Source organism: Mytilus edulis, chromosome 4, assembly GCF_963676685.1.
Source record: "Mytilus edulis chromosome 4, xbMytEdul2.2, whole genome shotgun sequence".
NCBI lineage: Eukaryota > Metazoa > Mollusca > Bivalvia > Mytilida > Mytilidae > Mytilus > Mytilus edulis.
The window spans coordinates 38,156,373-38,173,862 of NC_092347.1; the positions used below are offsets into that span (position 1 = coordinate 38,156,373).

The following is a 17,490-nucleotide window of genomic DNA, read 5'->3' on the forward strand; positions in this document are numbered from 1 at the left end:
CCATATTCACAGCACATTTTCCTAATCGACATAATTTGAAGATTCTACCAATCGTTTATTGGGTTTTTTTTCTCCTGAATATAATGCATGAAATATTTGTCACAGAGCGTTAATAAGAAAACATTATAAATCAAATGATTGTAATTTTTCATCATAAAATAATTCACTGTTTAGAAGGTTTATCCAAAGTTGCTATTCATTATAATAAGTAACTTGTAAAACACCATAGAGTCCAAGACAGAACACCACTGTAACACTTTGACTTTTACGAATTAGCAAACACTATTTCAGCAATGCAATGTCAGGAAGACAACAACCAACTAAAGTATTTCGTGAAGCATATCTATAGTATAAGGCATAGCTAAAAATGTGCAACTGAGCTCTCTCTTCTCATAAAAGAAGAAAAACATAGAAAGAAAATTAGACACAAGATAGAAAACTTAAAATCGGTTAACCCGAAAGAATACTGGAAAATTTTGAACGGTGGTAAAAGGGGAAACAACCCATGTGTACCTATTAATATTTTGTTTGATTATTTTAAGAATTTAAATTTAGGAAATTCTGAAGATGATGAGATTGTTTTAGAAAATCAGAACAATGTCAAAAATTTAAATGTTATATTAAACTCACCAATTACAGAAGAGGAAATTGAAAAATCTTTGAGAAAGATAAAAAATAATAAATCCTCTGGTGATGATATGATTGTAAATGTATATTTAAAACACTCTTTTAGTGTTATGTCACAGGTGTTTGTGAAACTTTTTAATATTATATTTGACAGTGGAACTATTCCTGATAATTGGCTTTCCGGTAATATAATACTTTTATTCAAGAATAAAGGTAACAAACACGATCCTAGCAATTTTAGACCTATAACAGTTATAAGCTGCTTTGGGAAATTATTTACTTCTATTTTGAATTCACGTTTGAATAAATTTTCTGATGATTTTTGTTTACTATGTCAGAATCAAGCTTGTTTCAGAGAAGGTTATTCTACTACAGATAATTTATTTGTTATCTACATGCTTATAAGTATCATGAAAAATAAGAAAAAGAAACTATTCTGTGTATTCGTAGATTTTGCTAAAGCCTTTGACACTGTTTGGAGAAAGGGTCTTTGGCATAAATTACTTGTGAATGATATTAACGGTAAAATGTATAATGTAATTTTTAATATGTACACTGGTATTAAATCTCGTATTGTGTATAATGGTGAAATGTCGGAATACTTTTCATGCAATATCGGTGTAAGACAGGGTGAAAATATGTCTCCTTTTTTTATTTTCATTGTATTTGAACGATCTTCAACAGTTTATTGAAGAAAAAAATGTATGTGGTTTAAATTGTATTACTGATGAAATAGAGAAAGAGTTTGATATCTACTTAAAACTGTTTGTGTTATTGTACGCAGATGATACAGTGTTATTTTCGGATAATGCATCCGATCTACAGTTGCAATTAGATATATTCTTTGAATATTGCAGTACCTGGAAACTAAAAGTTAACACAAGTAAAACTAAGATTATAATTTTTTCTGGTGGTAGATTACCCAAAAATATCAACTTTATATATGACGGAAATGCATTGGAGATAGTCAATGAATTGACATATCTTGGGTTGAATTTTTCAAGAACAGGTAGCTTTATGAGTGCTAAGAAAACTTTAGTTAGAAAAGCATATAAAGCAATGTATGAAGTATTGAAAAAGGGGAGGTTGCACAACTTGTCAGTGAAATCACAATATGATCTTTTTGATAAAATTGTGAAGCCAATTCTCCTGTATGGGTGTGAGATTTGGGGTTTCAGTAATACTGATATTATAGAAAAAGTGCACTTAAAATTTTGTAAACTATTATTAAACCTTAAGAAGTCGACACCGAATTTTATGATTTATGGTGAACTTGGTATTTATCCCATGTCTTTATATATACAGCTTTGGTCAAAAATGGTAAATGGGGATGATAACAGGATTGCTAAAATACTATACAAATACATGTTCTTGAGAAATTCTGACAACCAATTTAGGTCAGATTGGTTGAAATACGTTAAAGATATATTAGATAAATGTGCAGGGCCGTAACTAGGGTTCGAATTCAGGGGAGGCAGGGGTTTGGGGGCCGCCGATTGAGTCCCCCTAGATCCGCCGATTTTTTTTCTCTCTCAGTAAAATGGTTAAAAACTACCTGCTTTCCTTCGATTTCCTTACTTTAAGAAACATCAGTATTGCTTGAACCTGGAAGCAATTTTATGCAAAAACAATCTAAGATTGCAGTTCGGGTTGAGCAAGGGCTACGTCTTGAATGCCGTACTTTGACCTATAATTATTAACATTAAATACAATGTGACCGCGGATATTTTTATGCCCCACCTACGATAGTAGAGGGGCATTATGTTTTCTGGTCTGTGCGCCCGTTCGTCCGTCCGTCTGTTCGTCCGTTCGTTCGTCCGTCTGTCCCGCTTCAGGTTAAAGTTTTTGGTCAAGGTAGTTTTTGATGAAGCTGAAGTCCAATCAACTTGAAACTTAGTACATATGTTCCTTATGATATGATCTTTCTAATTTTAAAGACAAATTAAACTTTTGACCCCTATTTCACGGTACTGAACATAGAAAATGAAAGTGCGAGTTTCAGGTTAAAGTTTTTGGTCAAGGTAGTTTTTGATGAAGTTGAAGTCCAATCAACTTGAAACTTAGTACAAATGTTCCCTATGATATGATCTTTTTAATTTTAATGCCTAATTATATTTTTTACCCATTTTCACGGTCCATTGAACATGGAAAATGATAGTGCGAGTGGGGCATCCGTGTACTTTGGACACATTCTTGCTCTTAATAAAATCGGTGGCCGTAAAAATAACCCGTTTTTCTTCGATTTCCTTTCTTTAAGAAACATCAGTATTGCTGGATCCTGGAAGCAATTTTTATGCAAACAATTATTAATATTTTTGTAAGAAATCGAACTGGTAAGTTAAAAAAACATATAAAGCAAGATCATAGAACGCAAGATATTTTTTTTTATTGAGGACCTTGAATTTCAATATTGTTGAAAGCTGGACAGACATGTATAAACTACAACCAGGGACTTTCTATACTAGTATATACTTAGTATAGAAAGTCCCTGCTACAACGAATGGGAGTGTTTAACTAAGTAACTAAGGCATTGACCATAATGTTCTAGTATGATCAGGAGATGTTAAAAAAATGATCCAACAGCTGATTCAGCCGGTAACGAATTTCCGATATCATAAAAGAATCACAATACAAAGTGAATTTCCTCTGCTTAATTGAGCCCCTAAATAAATGTGAATAGTTAGGTTTTATTCAAAATTGTCGAAAGCAAAGTTTCATATGTGTTCTCGTACGAATACTGAATAACAGACGGACGGCCACACGAAAAAATAAAAATAAAACAAATACTGAAACGGTTCACTATCAATCAAAAATCCAGACAATGACAGATATATTATGTATCATGATAACACTGTTCAAACTGTAAACTTGTGTTGTTTATGATATAAATTCAAGTTCTTCTTGTACATATTGTCAATATTTCATTTTATTACTTTAAAAAAAAAAATGGTGCAGAAAATTCAGGGGAGGCAGTTGCCTCCCCTGCCTCATAGGTAGTTACGGCCCTGAATTGTGGATACAGCAATATATGGTTGTCACAAGGAAATTTTAATCCAAAGTGGTTGGGTATTAGTTTTAAACAAAAGTTATTTGATCAGTTTCAACAGAAATGGAGAGCTGATATTGACTGTTCGTCAAAAGGTTTGGCCTACAAATTGTATAAACAAAATTTTGAATTTGAGGAATATCTGAATATTTTAAGTGATAAAGATAGAATAACATATTGTAGATTTCGAACGGGTAACCATAAGTTACCAATCGAAACTGGTAGATGGAATAAGATTGAGCGAAACCTTAGATATTGTAACTTATGTCATTGTAACGAGATTGGTGATGAATTTCATTACACTTTGCAGTGTAGTTCTTTGGCAAATTTTCGATCCCAATATTTGGATACTTTTTTCTTGCACAGATGTAACATATTAAAATTTGAAAAACTATTTCAGTTAAAAATTAAAAATAAGTTGAAAAAGCTGTGCAAATTTATCAGGGTTATAACTTTTCAAGTGAGTCTTCCTGGTTAATCACCACTCTTCGCTACTATACTGTTTATTTTATTTTATTTGATATTTTCATCTCATCTTGTCATGTGTGTTTGTGTTATGTTATATAACTTTTGATGAACTTCTTTGTACCATTGTAATTTTATGGTGTTTGAGAAATAAAGAATCTTGAAATCTTCTCATGTGAACAATGTTACAGCAATAAATGAATACTGAAAAATGTAAAAATTTAATGAATGGGAAACTAAAACTAGTATTTGTGACAACAGGAAATATCAAGAGAAAAGACTGGAAGGGGTCGTACAAAATAAAATTTCTCCAGTTAGGTAGATAATGTTTATCAATATAAGTTTAGCATTCAGTTCGTCACTGTTTCATTAGAATTGAATTTTCGTTGTCCCCCTTGTCAATAGTGCAGACTAGTCTACACTGAGACTCATATATGTTTATAATTTTGTATTGACAATTTCTACATGTAAGAAAAAAATTCTAGAGTTGTTTCCCATTGTATAATAAGAGTCTACAAAAGACTCATCAGTAATATCCAAATAAAAAGCTGAAAAGTTCAAATAAAGTAAGATGTTAAAAATCTTTGAGGGTGGAAGTTCTGTGTGGTTTTGTCAAAATAATACATCTAAGGTCATTCCTGTCCGGTAGCAACATTCTTGCTTACGTGTAGTGTTCGATTATATGTGCGGGATGCATGAATACATTGTCACGTCTGTTAAAAATGAGGATGATAAATTTGATGCAATATGTCAGGAGAGTGCTGTTCGGTACGTTGGAAAACCCTTTTATTGTCTTTGTAGGTTTGCAGCTGGCTTAACTCGAGCGAAAAAAATACTGTTTCTATCCAAACTATCCTGATTTCCCTGCTTTTTTTTACCCCGCACGAATTACCTCGTCAAATCTACGAAGTTATAAATCAATTGTTTTTTTGTTCTCATCCTGAACTCGCATTCAATATTTGCCACTGGAACTTTTAAGCTATAAACAACCAATTAACCAATATTCTTTTTCCAGAAAAGATTTTTTGGAGGAACGGCTAAAAATATCACATCAAAAGTGTATATGATGGCCAACAACAATCTATCAAATGTTACAATGTTTTATTACATCGACTTCCGATGGACAACTCGACATTATCGAAGGTTCCTCAATGAAATATAAACTGTTGTCCATTTTTTATTTTTTTTGATATTCTGGGCTTTAAATTTTTAAAATTCCTGATGGATTTGTCTTTGGAAGCATATTGCAGGTGCTGCATGCTTAGAACATGATTTTTTAGCGACGATAAACACGACAGTTGCAGCAGTGGAACAGAAACTGCTTCCTCGTCTAAAGCAACCGGGTTCACCACCAGTATGTTGCTCATTCTTAAGTTTTTGTGGCGTCTTTTATATGAATTGTTGTTTTTTAATTGTTTTCCATTTTGGACATGGTGCTTGTCGGAATTGATTAAACTGGGTTTTTTTTGTAGATAATCCAAAACTAATTGGACCATTAGTGTCTTCTTCCTCGTTTTACACTTTTGAGGAACCAGGACGTCAAATATGCAGCAGATTATTCGATTCCGAATTTTAATCCCTTGTTTTGGAGGGTTTGATATAAACTTTTCAAACTAATGAATTGACGTGAATGGGATAGCCACAACTTATCAAATGGCAGCCTATAATGGTAACATTGAGTCTATAATAGATGGTTATTCGTGTTGAAGATTATACTTTGACTTATAATGGTTTACTTTTATAAATTGTGACTTGTGTTGAGAGTTGTCTCATTGGCGCTCATACCACAGCTTCTTATATCTAAGTATACAATATTTCTGTCTAAATCACTGGCGAGGTTAACCTGGTTTCAGACCGGCACATGAGTTTAAGCCGGATGAAAACTTTTTTCCAAATCTCAAACTATCTGTAATGCATATTTACTTTGCATACATGACGTGCTTAGACGTTTCTGATAAAAAATATAAAACATAAACGTTTGCTCCAAAGAATAAATTGATCATTCAAAACTTTTTTAAACGAAAGCCATTAATATTGCACTGCACTTAATTATTTTCAAATGTTTGCACTGTACATGCAATTCAAATTTACATTCGTTTCCTTGTCCCGTTATCAAACTTTTCAGATATTATAAATGATTGCTATAATGATATCTAGCATAATAAATGATCGCTTAGCACGTTTTAGCGTATTAATTTGTAATTCATGTTGAATTTTCAAGTTATATTTTGAAATTTATATGTTGAAAAATATCTGGGGTTTGATCTGTTTATTTGTTTGGTCATTTTCACTGCGACAAAATTTAATGATCATTCCAGCAGATTTCATTAAATATATTTCTGGATCTACATTGGTATATGCTTGACGTGTCCTGACTCCAAGTTTCAAAGGAGGATAAAAGATGTAGTGTAATTTTTTTTTATTTGGATAAGACAATTTTGCTAAGGTGTGGTAAAATGAATTTGAATTATCTCCCATTGATATTTGTCAATTCTTTTTTATAAATGAAGAAAGGACGAATTTTTAATAGGAGGAAGATGACGTTCATAGAATTTCATGTTTTTGTAGTTGAAAATACGATGAACTTACTGATATTAAAAGTTTCCTTGGGCTCTTGTGAAATGGTCATATTCAATAATATGTTTCGCTTGTCCTCCACATTTTTCCTCAATTGAAGCATTATCGACAGAGTTTACTTCTTTTGAGCATTTCGCTGATCCACGAATTGAGTTCGATGTCAAGTGAAAGGCATGAGGACCTTGCAAAGTACGCCTATACGCCCATTTACACCGGATCACTATCCCTTGTCTCGCTTTCTGCAACAAATGTCGCACTCTCGACAAAAACATACAAGGTACATAATAAAAAATGGAACTAGCTTAAACAAAGTACTGGAAAAAAATACAATCAAAATATCTGATGAAATGAAAATACCAATGAATAAAATCCTTAATGCAATAAAAAAAAGTGCAGACAACTCAATGGGATCGGTATGATAATGTTAAATATGCACACTTCCTGAATATGCATGAAATATTTGACACTGAAAAGGCATTGCTCAACTAACAAAATGTCTATTTTTATAACCTTTTGGCCGAGTGGACACAGTTAAGACGATGTCATATGATAACGATTTCATAGAGGCAGGAGGTTCAAATCCCATTAAGGGAAGACAAATTGTTAACGCAAATTTACATATATATAACATTGTCGGACTATTTAAAAAACGAAAAAAAAGGGAAATATAATTATAGTTTAAGCCCTATATAACCATAGGTTAAACGATGAGGTTATACAACAGAGAAAGTATGTCCTGTAGTTATCCAAAAATATTCTGGACGTATATATATTTATAAAGATCACATGAATAATGTGTATACTATAGCATCTATAAAAACCATCGACCAAAACGTGTTAATTAGGTTTAAAAATAGCTTGAATGCGACAAAAATAAAATTAAAGCCTGTAAAGGTACTCTATATCCAGTGATGGATGTAAGACATGGTATAGTTTATATACGTGTTATAAGTTCCTCAAATTACAAAGATATATCATGTATTTAAAAAACACTTTAATTCAGTTAAAATCTCAAGTGTCATATAAATGAGCAAGTTTGAATTTGTTGACAAACTGTTCCATGTCATTGGTTTTAGGTTAAACCTTAATGATAATCCTCTGAACTGCGATTTTAAATCTTATCACCTTGTTTTGAAAATCACAAAAGAATGTGTTAAAACTTCTAATAGTTCGATATATACAATTATATGAAAGAGTTTAAATTCCAATTCGTTCTGAATAGATTTGTTTTCAATGGTAACGGTACCAGCGATCGATACAATGTGAAGCAAAACAATTTGTTCTCTGTAGAATGAAGGTAAGAAAATTGAATATGTATTTTCTAAAATTGAATATACCTTGTATCATGTGTCAATGTTTTGTTAATATGTTTACCCTCATATCTTACTATTTTAATCTATTTAATTCATGTTTCAAATGTTTTAAACTTTATCGAAATGTACTCGATAACTTTTGAACGTTTCAAATTGCTCGCACTCTTAAACCCAGAAGGTTTTGAGTCAAAGATATAATAGAATAATAGCTGAATATAAAATAACTTCCCAGATTGGTAAGTATTTGATAAGGAATAAAATCTTGTGTGTTAAAAACATAGGAGTACATGTTGACTCTCAATTTGTGCCAATAAGACAAGAAAATATTTTGCAAATTCTCCAAATTAGCTTTGATAATAATACTTATATCTAAATTTCACATGGGGGAGGGTGGAGAAGGACCAATTTCTGCTTTATTCTATACTCAATGAAGAACGTTCCAACAGGCCTTTGCTATCAACGACTAAAATGACCCTTTAAACTTTGAGACGCGGAAGCAGATAGTATGTTTATAACATATTGTTTCTAACTGTCAACCTTAAAAGCTTTATTTTATATTCAGAACATTTATATCATAGGTTTATTTGACATAGTTGTGTTATATACGTATATCTTAGCTAAAGTTCAAAGCAACGTATATTTAATAAAAAAAAATATTTGAGAACATTTTATGTAAACCGAGATGGTGTTTGTTCAACTAATTCTTCGGTTGTTAATTTCAGAAAACGTCATTTTAGATTATCTCGGTGCGTGAGCATCATTTCATTAAATATCAATTTTCCAATATTTTATATCACGAAATCTATATTAAGGTCTTGAATTCAATATGAATTGTTTGAATCTTGATTTTATACGTTAGCTCAGTGCATTGATCTGAGCCCACGCCAGAAAAACATCACTTATTTTCGAATTAATCAAAATATCATATTGTACAACGAAGGTTAACTTATACTATAAAACACAGGATTCTATAATTACCTAATGTTTAAAAGCCAACTAAAATATAAGGAATATTTTGTAACAAACTAAAAAATATCGGCAGTTTTGTATATGTATAAAATGGCTTCTGCACTCTAAAAAAACGTTGAACAAAACGTGGAGGTTATACGTACTCAGAAAAAAATAAGCTTCAATTGTAGGAAAATTAATACTTCCAATGCAGTTACGTAAGTGAAGCATTTTAGAAAATAAGAATTATATGTTTTCTTTTCATTTAGGCATAATAGCATTGCTTGTTCTCACAGTTAAATGTAAACATTTTTGAAATTTTCATTTACAGTACTTTAAATTCAATTGTTAATGTGAAATTGATTTTATGATTTCAATATTTCATTTCAATGTTTTATTTGATTCATGTTAGTGAAGTAGACTTTCTATGTATATTCTATTTTTTTCTACTTAAAAAAGATTCTTCGATTGATTTGTAAACCTCTCTTGACAAAAGTTGAAAAGAACATAGAAACATATTTTTCATGTATGAGGGTCCCGATGGGGGTTCTTTATTTCTGTATTCTTTAATTGTTAATGTCATTTTTCTCTACTTTTCTCTAATCCCGTTTACGGGACGTATTATGGTGTATACCGTTGACCTTCCGTCTCTCGATTCGCCCTTCTGTCAGTATGTTCGTCTGTCCTTCCGTCTGTCTGTTCGTCTGTCTTATTATGACTTATTTTAGTCAATTTTTCTGTAGATTTGTCCCATTATTCTGATTTGTTTAAATCTCATCTAGCCCCCATGTACTTGACATTTTTATACTTATTAGTAAAATATTTCCCTCGAATATTGAATGAAACATTTGATATCAAGGTCTTGGATGAAGGTCATCATTCTTTAATGATTGAGGGGTAGTCCTGGTTTGAGCATGGTGTCTTATTATCGAACGCTTAGCCTGTGTTACAATAGACACCTTGATAATTCTAACAACTATTTCTCATTCCTAGTGTAAAACATGGCTTAGTTTAAACATATTATATTTTCGAAAAAACAAAACAAAAGAGATTACACACAAATTATAGAAACATTAGAGACGCCCTCTTCCAATAAAAATATAAAGACAAAAACAAATAGTGACGAAAACATGGTAGACAAGGCCGTAACTAGGCATCTTATTTTAGTGAGGCAAAATAATTGAGCCGAGCAAAGCGAGGCGAAAATTTTTTTTGGAGGGTATGAAATGAATGGTGCAAAATCCTGCATTCTAGGCATTTTTAGAGAGTTTGATAATGTTTTGAATTTGTACACTTTTTATATAAGTTTTTCATATTTTAAGACTTTTACTAACACCAAATTTTTAACAACTTTATTTAAATTTATATGTAAGATAATCATCCAAATATCACTGATTTGAGTCTGCTGCCAGAACATAAAACAAACATCGATTCAGTAGAGTTTGCCACATTTTTCTATGGCCGGTTCAGTCAAATCGTTTCAGAATCATGATTTGGTCTGCTGATATCCTTATCGCGATGAACATGGAGCATGGCAAGACTGCACAATCTCTCGCCACTCATGTATGCTCTTTTCCAAGTTTACAATTGTTTCAGGGCAGTCTATGTTTCTAAAGGTAGCAAATTATCATCAATACAATGATCAATGTCTTCTTCCAATTCCTTCTCCATCAACAATTCGGTAGCAGCTTTTGTTTGCAAAAGGGAATTAAGCTTCTCTGTAAGCACAATCATACAGTCGCAGTTACAAAATATTAAACTCGCTTTTATGCTGACAAAGAGTAGACAAACTAGGGATAGAATGAGATAACATACATGTATATGATTCTATTTATAGAGTAAGTATATATGATATGGGTACAGGGGAATGGAGTTTTTGACGTTTACATGTAGTTCCGTAATTTCAAATTATTTCTGGAAATAGTTGGTGGTATTTTAGTTCCAGAATCTATAAATTTAGGGGTTAGGGGTTGGATGTGTCCGATTCCGAAACCCCGAATATAAAGAAACGAAATTCCGTAGTCCCGAATATGTAAAGACAAAATCCTGTGTTAAAGGTTCTACCATTCCTCAATAATATCAAATTGGAATATGGGATATTTTTTTCAATTTTTTAGGTTAAAGAAACATGGGTAAAAACTAATCCATGCATTCGTGTTTCATATTATTTATATTTTATTTATCTGTAAAGAGAAAGATTATAGTTCGTGAAATGAATACGCAGATAGGACTGCCCCCTTGCGATGCCCAGTACTTGATTTGTCAAAAGTTGGTGAAACGGAGAAACGAATACGCAGACAGGACTGCCCCCTTCCGAAGACCAGTACTTGATTTGTCAGTCTTCTTATCGTTTTTGGAGTGTTCTAATGAAGTTATATGCAATACTCAGACTCTGTTCACCAAAAAAAAACTAGTTTACTAGAATTATTCCTTCTTTACCTTCAGTGTCGCTTTTCCTTTTTCTGCAAGAGCCTGTTTTTAACTAAAGATCCATGATGATTATCGTTACTAGGTTAAAGTGTAATCGAGAAACATCACCCGTTGAGATGCTGAGTTATATCCAGAAAGAATAGTTTAAAAGGAATGATGACAAGTTATAGCAATTGAGGTTGTGACAGAAAAACAAATGACTATTATATTTATATATATGTATAAAAAAAATAATCAGTGTCGAAATTTTAGTGAGGCAATTGCCTCACTTGCCTCAAGGGTAGTTACGGCCTTGGTAGACCTGTAAGTACTTAAAAATAACAATTATTATTATATACAAAGAAAAGCGTACATTATAATATGAAATATATGGAGTAAATGATAATTCATGTTCTGAATCTTTGTGTTCTTCTAGTAAATGATTGTACATAATAAACAGAAATCCATATTTTGCTAAAATGTAAGGTCTGCTGACAGAGCTCTGGTCTCCTGTATATGTCGTGCATCCATGTATCTGACCAACTAGTGTGACTATTAATTCAAACAAAGGTTATCATGAGCAGTCCCGTTATGAACAAAAAGAAGATATTTATAAGCCATACACTTGGAACCCAGTAACTATGCACCCTGCTTCCAAATGAAACTGTTATAGGATATCAGAAACCCCCTTCATATTTGAGAATTGGTTTAACAAATATCAGGGTCATGTATATATGAGCCAAATTATTTCAATCTATAATAGTACATATTTCATATTTTTAGGATATTCTATCTTGAAAGTGTTCTTGCATACTTAACTATGTTCTGTATGTGTGTATGGAGTTTCTCATTAATTGATTGAGTGTTGGTTCATTAACGTCCAGTGGCAAATACTTCATGCAAGTTCAGGTCGATAATTTACCATATTCCTATAAGCGTTTGGAAAACTGGCATTGAAGTACTTGTAGACAAAAAGGTTTAAAATCAAATAACTGAAACTGAAAATTTGTTTAAACTACTTCTTTCAATTTGGAAGATTAAACATGACATGGTTATCAGTATGAAAATCATTAAAGGTAAAATAAAAATTAGAAATTTAATAATCTGATATAATTGTTATGCACGTCGACAATATTTTTGTAGGGAAATGTCAATCACCGTCCTAAAGGATTAAAATAATATTTAGGTTGCGTTAAAGATTTCTAAGTAGATTGTTGGCAATAATTCGGTTTGAACCCTCCTTGCCTCTGAATTTTGGTTATCCCGTCAACCAGGGGGGTTCAAATGGGTTTAATGATATGCATCATATTAAAAGATTATAACTTAAATCTGATTATTGAAATAAAGTTTTTCAATTAAGCAGGTTGTTATTGTCCAAGGACAAACAATACATCGCGTTGATCCGATATTAAGTTAAGTATTACATAAAAAATGCCAAGGGGATTGACCATCAACTTGACCAAGCACTACAAAAAACAATGTATAAATTCAACATACGTGACGTCAACATGCGGTTCCACTGATATGCATTCACACCTTCATTTTAATAAACAATTAAAAGAAAATAAGCAAGATATATGAAACAAATAAAAAATAACGAAAACGCAATACAAAATGAGAGAAAAAAAGGAAATTTATAAGAAAAGTAAAATATATCATTGCATCAATCTTCCCACATTTGGTTGTTGTTATTGTCAAAGATCTTTTATCCAAAGGGTTGGCCGGGTATAGAAATACAACATATGGTAATTTCTGGAATTCTCCCGTTTGGCGCTAAATCCCTAAATAAAGTTGGCGTCTATTAGGGATGTATAAATACGCAGCAACGTCGGTCGTAATGGGGACGTTAAACTTGATGCGCCATATAAAAGGGGTACCACGTTATCTGCAGGTGAAAGATACTTGCAACAATTTTTTGAGGAGTCCAGAGGTGGCCTGTTGCTAGAACAAATTTACTGTTATGTGTTTCTCTTCCTTAACATGCATTAACCATTTGTAACTAGACGTGACACGCCAACAATACACGTCATTTGCAAACGTCCCGATTCCAACAGGACTTGGACTGTTGTACTTGGCTTTGAACTAGTTTTCCTGCAGCTGTATAAAGACTACTTTCAAGCTGGTATCTTTTGTGTTTATGTAAGTTGTTTTATTGTGTTTCAAGTAATTTCCAACTATTTTTTACAATTGTTCCCCAGTGTCTTATTGGCAATCATACCACATCGCCTTCTTTCTATAAAGTAGGTAACCATAGGGCCTTCCATACAGCAAGATTGGTTTAATTTATAACCGATTATTTCCTTTAAATTTTATTATTTTATGAATTTACTATTTATTTATTTTTGAAAGATAACATGTTTATTTTCTTACTTCACAGGAAGAAAGAAAGACTTTGAACTAATTGAGGAAATCTACAAAGTAAAGACCGTTATCGACGCATTGGATGTGATTGTTATAACAAGTAATCGTTAGACATACGTTAACAACAAACAATCGTCGTATTTAAATAAAATCTCAATAGGGAATTACAATACAAACATTGATTATCAGCTTAGAAATGGAATTTGTTAATATGTATACAGAGAAGTTAGTCAATACAGATATAATCAAAATTGTTTGAGCCACCTGATTTGAATGACAGTGAACTTTGGTAAACTTTTACACGCGCCACTTGTCGTTACCGTGTTTCGGTGTTGAACCTACTTAGAATAGAAAGATTAAATTTGTGGGGCTATTTAAATACACTTCGTATAAAGATTTATGAAACCAAATGATTTTTAATTTGTGATCAATATTGAAAAAAGGTTGAAAGTTAAAACCGCCTGGTAATTCAATAGAGTTGATGTGAGAAAATTATTCTCCAATTACCATATAAAATAGATGTTTGGTAACATCATACAATCAATAGTATTTCCGTATAAATAGATATATTTGGATCTATTTCATTTATGCTTACAAAGAAACTGTCATTAGAAAACAATAAACAAATACTTAACTCATTCTATGTTTATATGGAATTATGGGTCCATTGAATTCATATGAATACCCAATGGACGTGTGCAGCGAAGAAGGATACGGTAATGAGACATGGCAGACTAGTTCCCGCATTTCCTGGTACTGTTCTGATGATTTCGACGAAACCAGACTCCCATCGGCATTCTCTGAGATGGGTATCGAGGAAACAGACGAAGGCAGACTTTCGCGCGCTTTACAGTCATGGATGTCGGACTATGTGATAAAAAGTATCGAGCCAATGAACAAACCTGCTTTGCAACCAATATTCTCTGGAAAATTAGGAAAAGATAGAGAGAAAATTATTTTAGATAGAACCAAGCGTGTTCCAAGTGTTATTAAACGGTCTAAAAGTGAAAGAAAGGGAACCTACATGGAAAAAGACCCAAAATTTAAACGACGTCAAAACGATTCTTTTAAACTTCGACGATCGGTGAGTGAAATGAAAGGGAAGCGTCCCTGTAAAGATCAAAAACATAAAAATGAAACTGGACGTCTAAAACGTACTCCTAGTGACGATTCTATTTCAACACACTATTCATCTCTATTTGAACTTTCGTCTCTTGAAGAAAAATCTGATGTTGTTACTTTTCAAAGTTTAAAATCAAAGAAAAGGGGGAGACATAAAAATGAAATAAAAGAACGACAATCGCCAGAACCAGTGCCAAGTAAATGGGTAGAACTTGCAAATAAGAGAAGTTTAGGCGCATTTGAAAAATTTATGAGAGCTCAAAATGTACTTCAGATTGACACGTTTGGTACAAATAAGGGTCAGTTTGAATCAGAAGCCTTTGAGTTGATGGACCCCAATGAGCGAAAAATGATATTTAATTGTGGAAAACAACGTGGAATTAGATACAACAAAGAACTTAAAAAAAGTGGAAGTACAACTACTTTAAACATAAATATTCCGTTACAACGACAACAGAAAAAGTTACGTACATTATCTGCCGGACATAAACCTCTCAGTAAGGGTCTAAATTTGGAGGAGGCTAGACAACAACTAGCAAGAGAACGTCAGTTAGCCATGGCGCGTCAAAGACAAGAAAGTAGAAGTGGAAGACCTAGAAGAAGATCTACTCATTCACGGTTAGCATCCGCGCGTTCAGAAATCAGTTCAAATGTGTCATGTGCAACGCCGTCAATACGCTCAATATCACCTGCAACTACATACGAAAAACCTGAAACTATGTGGAAAGGGGATAAGGAAATCCTGGAGATGGATTTAAGGCGTGGCCTAACTACACGTGTTCAAAAAAGAATTAAAACAACTACGTCTGCTTTGGAACGTGTTACCGGTTACGGTGAAAATAATGCATTGCAAAAAACCGTTGGACGATGCGAGGATTTCCCGCATCTTGTTGATGATGATTACGGATTTAAACCAAAAATCATCCAGAAAATGAGGATATCCCCATACCTTAGTAATGTTATTCGAACAGACATAAAGGTAAGAATGGGTCGACCCAGATATCACGAAATCAAAGTCAGAGACTTAGAATGGTGGAATCGAGGCCAATCATTAAACCGAGCACATAGAAATTTGAAAGTATTTAATTGGTTGCATAGTCTACGTGAGGATGATTTTGAACACTTATTAGATTTAGACATAATTGATAAACCACCTGAATCAAGGGACGACATTGCAAATATGCACGTGGAATCAGCAGACGAACCGGATATAAAACCTCTTTACCAAACAGATTTCTTTAAATGAATTGTGATCAATTGTGTTCTTGTATGAAATCTAGTCCATAGAATTCAATAAAATTTTCATAATTTTAATATAAGTTACAAAAATGCTTTTGTTTCCCCATTGGATATAACGGAGATAACAACTTTGAAGTAGAGCTAGGCATATTAAGATATTGTTTTGATGTACATACTCCACTATATATTTTGTTTTTATTATTTGTTACTTACCGGTTTTCATGGATTTTGTTGATAAAGGTAAAACACGAATTTTAATGTTAATAGAAGCATAAATGTTCTGAAGACTTTGGCAAAACCACGACATCCAATATTCACAATACTAGAATTATTTCCCAAACCACAACAATTGGTGCAAGGAAAATAAATGAATCCACATTATTCTATCTATTCACTGCGAGCAGTTCTCCTTCGGTCATACTTCTTTTTCCACGTGATTTTTTGAGTTGCCGCAAACCCAAATTTTATGGTTCCAACATCATCGATAGCGCTTAAACCTGAAAATCTTGTTTTTTAAATAAAAAAAAAATATATACTTTGGTCAAAAGTGCGGACGTTGATATACGTGTTTGCTTATACTTAAAGATGCGTAAAAAAAGTAGTAAAGAGCCCCAAAATACTATTAGTTGGCATAGAAAGTAAAGTTCGTTTTACAGTGATATTAGATAGGTTTTCGTTATTAATACGTATTATTATCTAAGACGTCATGATTAAATTTGAAACTTAACAACTAACGACTTTTTTGCCCTTATTTTTTGTAAAAAAGGTAAGGGAGATAGCAAAAGGCAAAAAAAATAATAAAACGAAGACAAACGGGTAGCAACCATATACAAAAGTATTTGAAGAAAAGACATAAACTCATAGAATATTCTCACAGAACTTAACATCGAGTAATTGGATCCCCAAAAAATAGAAGACACAGGTGAACCCTGGTACTACACAAGTGATATCAGTCAACTATCAGGTGATAAAACACCAACCAATAGCCGATCAGTGAATATTATTCAATTATCAGTGGATAATATTACATGCATTAATATGATGAGATAATAATATAATGTAAATATGGACACATTTTTAGCTAGTCGCCACTTTGAGTCTGTCCGTTTGTCGTCTGTTTTTTTTTTTTACATTCTTCCCAAAAATTGCTCGATGAATTGAAACCAAAGTTTCTTTCATACTTCATACAATAATTTTTTCTTTGAAATTTGCTGTTTTGTCCAGGTTGATCAACAAACATGGCCTGTGTGGCTAACAAAGAGCATAATATTTAAACTGCAATTTTATACGAATAAATCGAAAAATTCAGCAAAAAAGGAAAAGCAACAACTTAATAATGGCCGACAAAACATGCTCTTACTATCTTCCTGATATTTTTGAAAA

The 17,490-nt window shown here is 32.5% G+C and overlaps 1 protein-coding gene across 1 annotated transcript; it reads left to right on the forward strand.

Moving 5' to 3' along the window:
• Window positions 1-7,798: 7,798 nt before the first annotated feature.
• On the forward strand, window positions 7,799-16,182 carry LOC139519647 (uncharacterized). Its single transcript, XM_071311850.1, has 2 exons — window positions 7,799-8,012; window positions 13,763-16,182. Exon 2 carries the CDS (start codon window positions 14,405-14,407, stop codon window positions 16,112-16,114), a length of 1,710 nt encoding a protein of 569 aa, XP_071167951.1. The 5' UTR covers window positions 7,799-8,012; window positions 13,763-14,404; the 3' UTR covers window positions 16,115-16,182.
• Window positions 16,183-17,490: the final 1,308 nt, after the last annotated feature.

Excerpts from the sequence above, each read along its gene's own strand:
- LOC139519647 (XM_071311850.1), top strand. The coding sequence starts at position 14,405 with ATGGGTCCATTGAATTCATATGAATACCCAATGGACGTGTGCAGCGAA.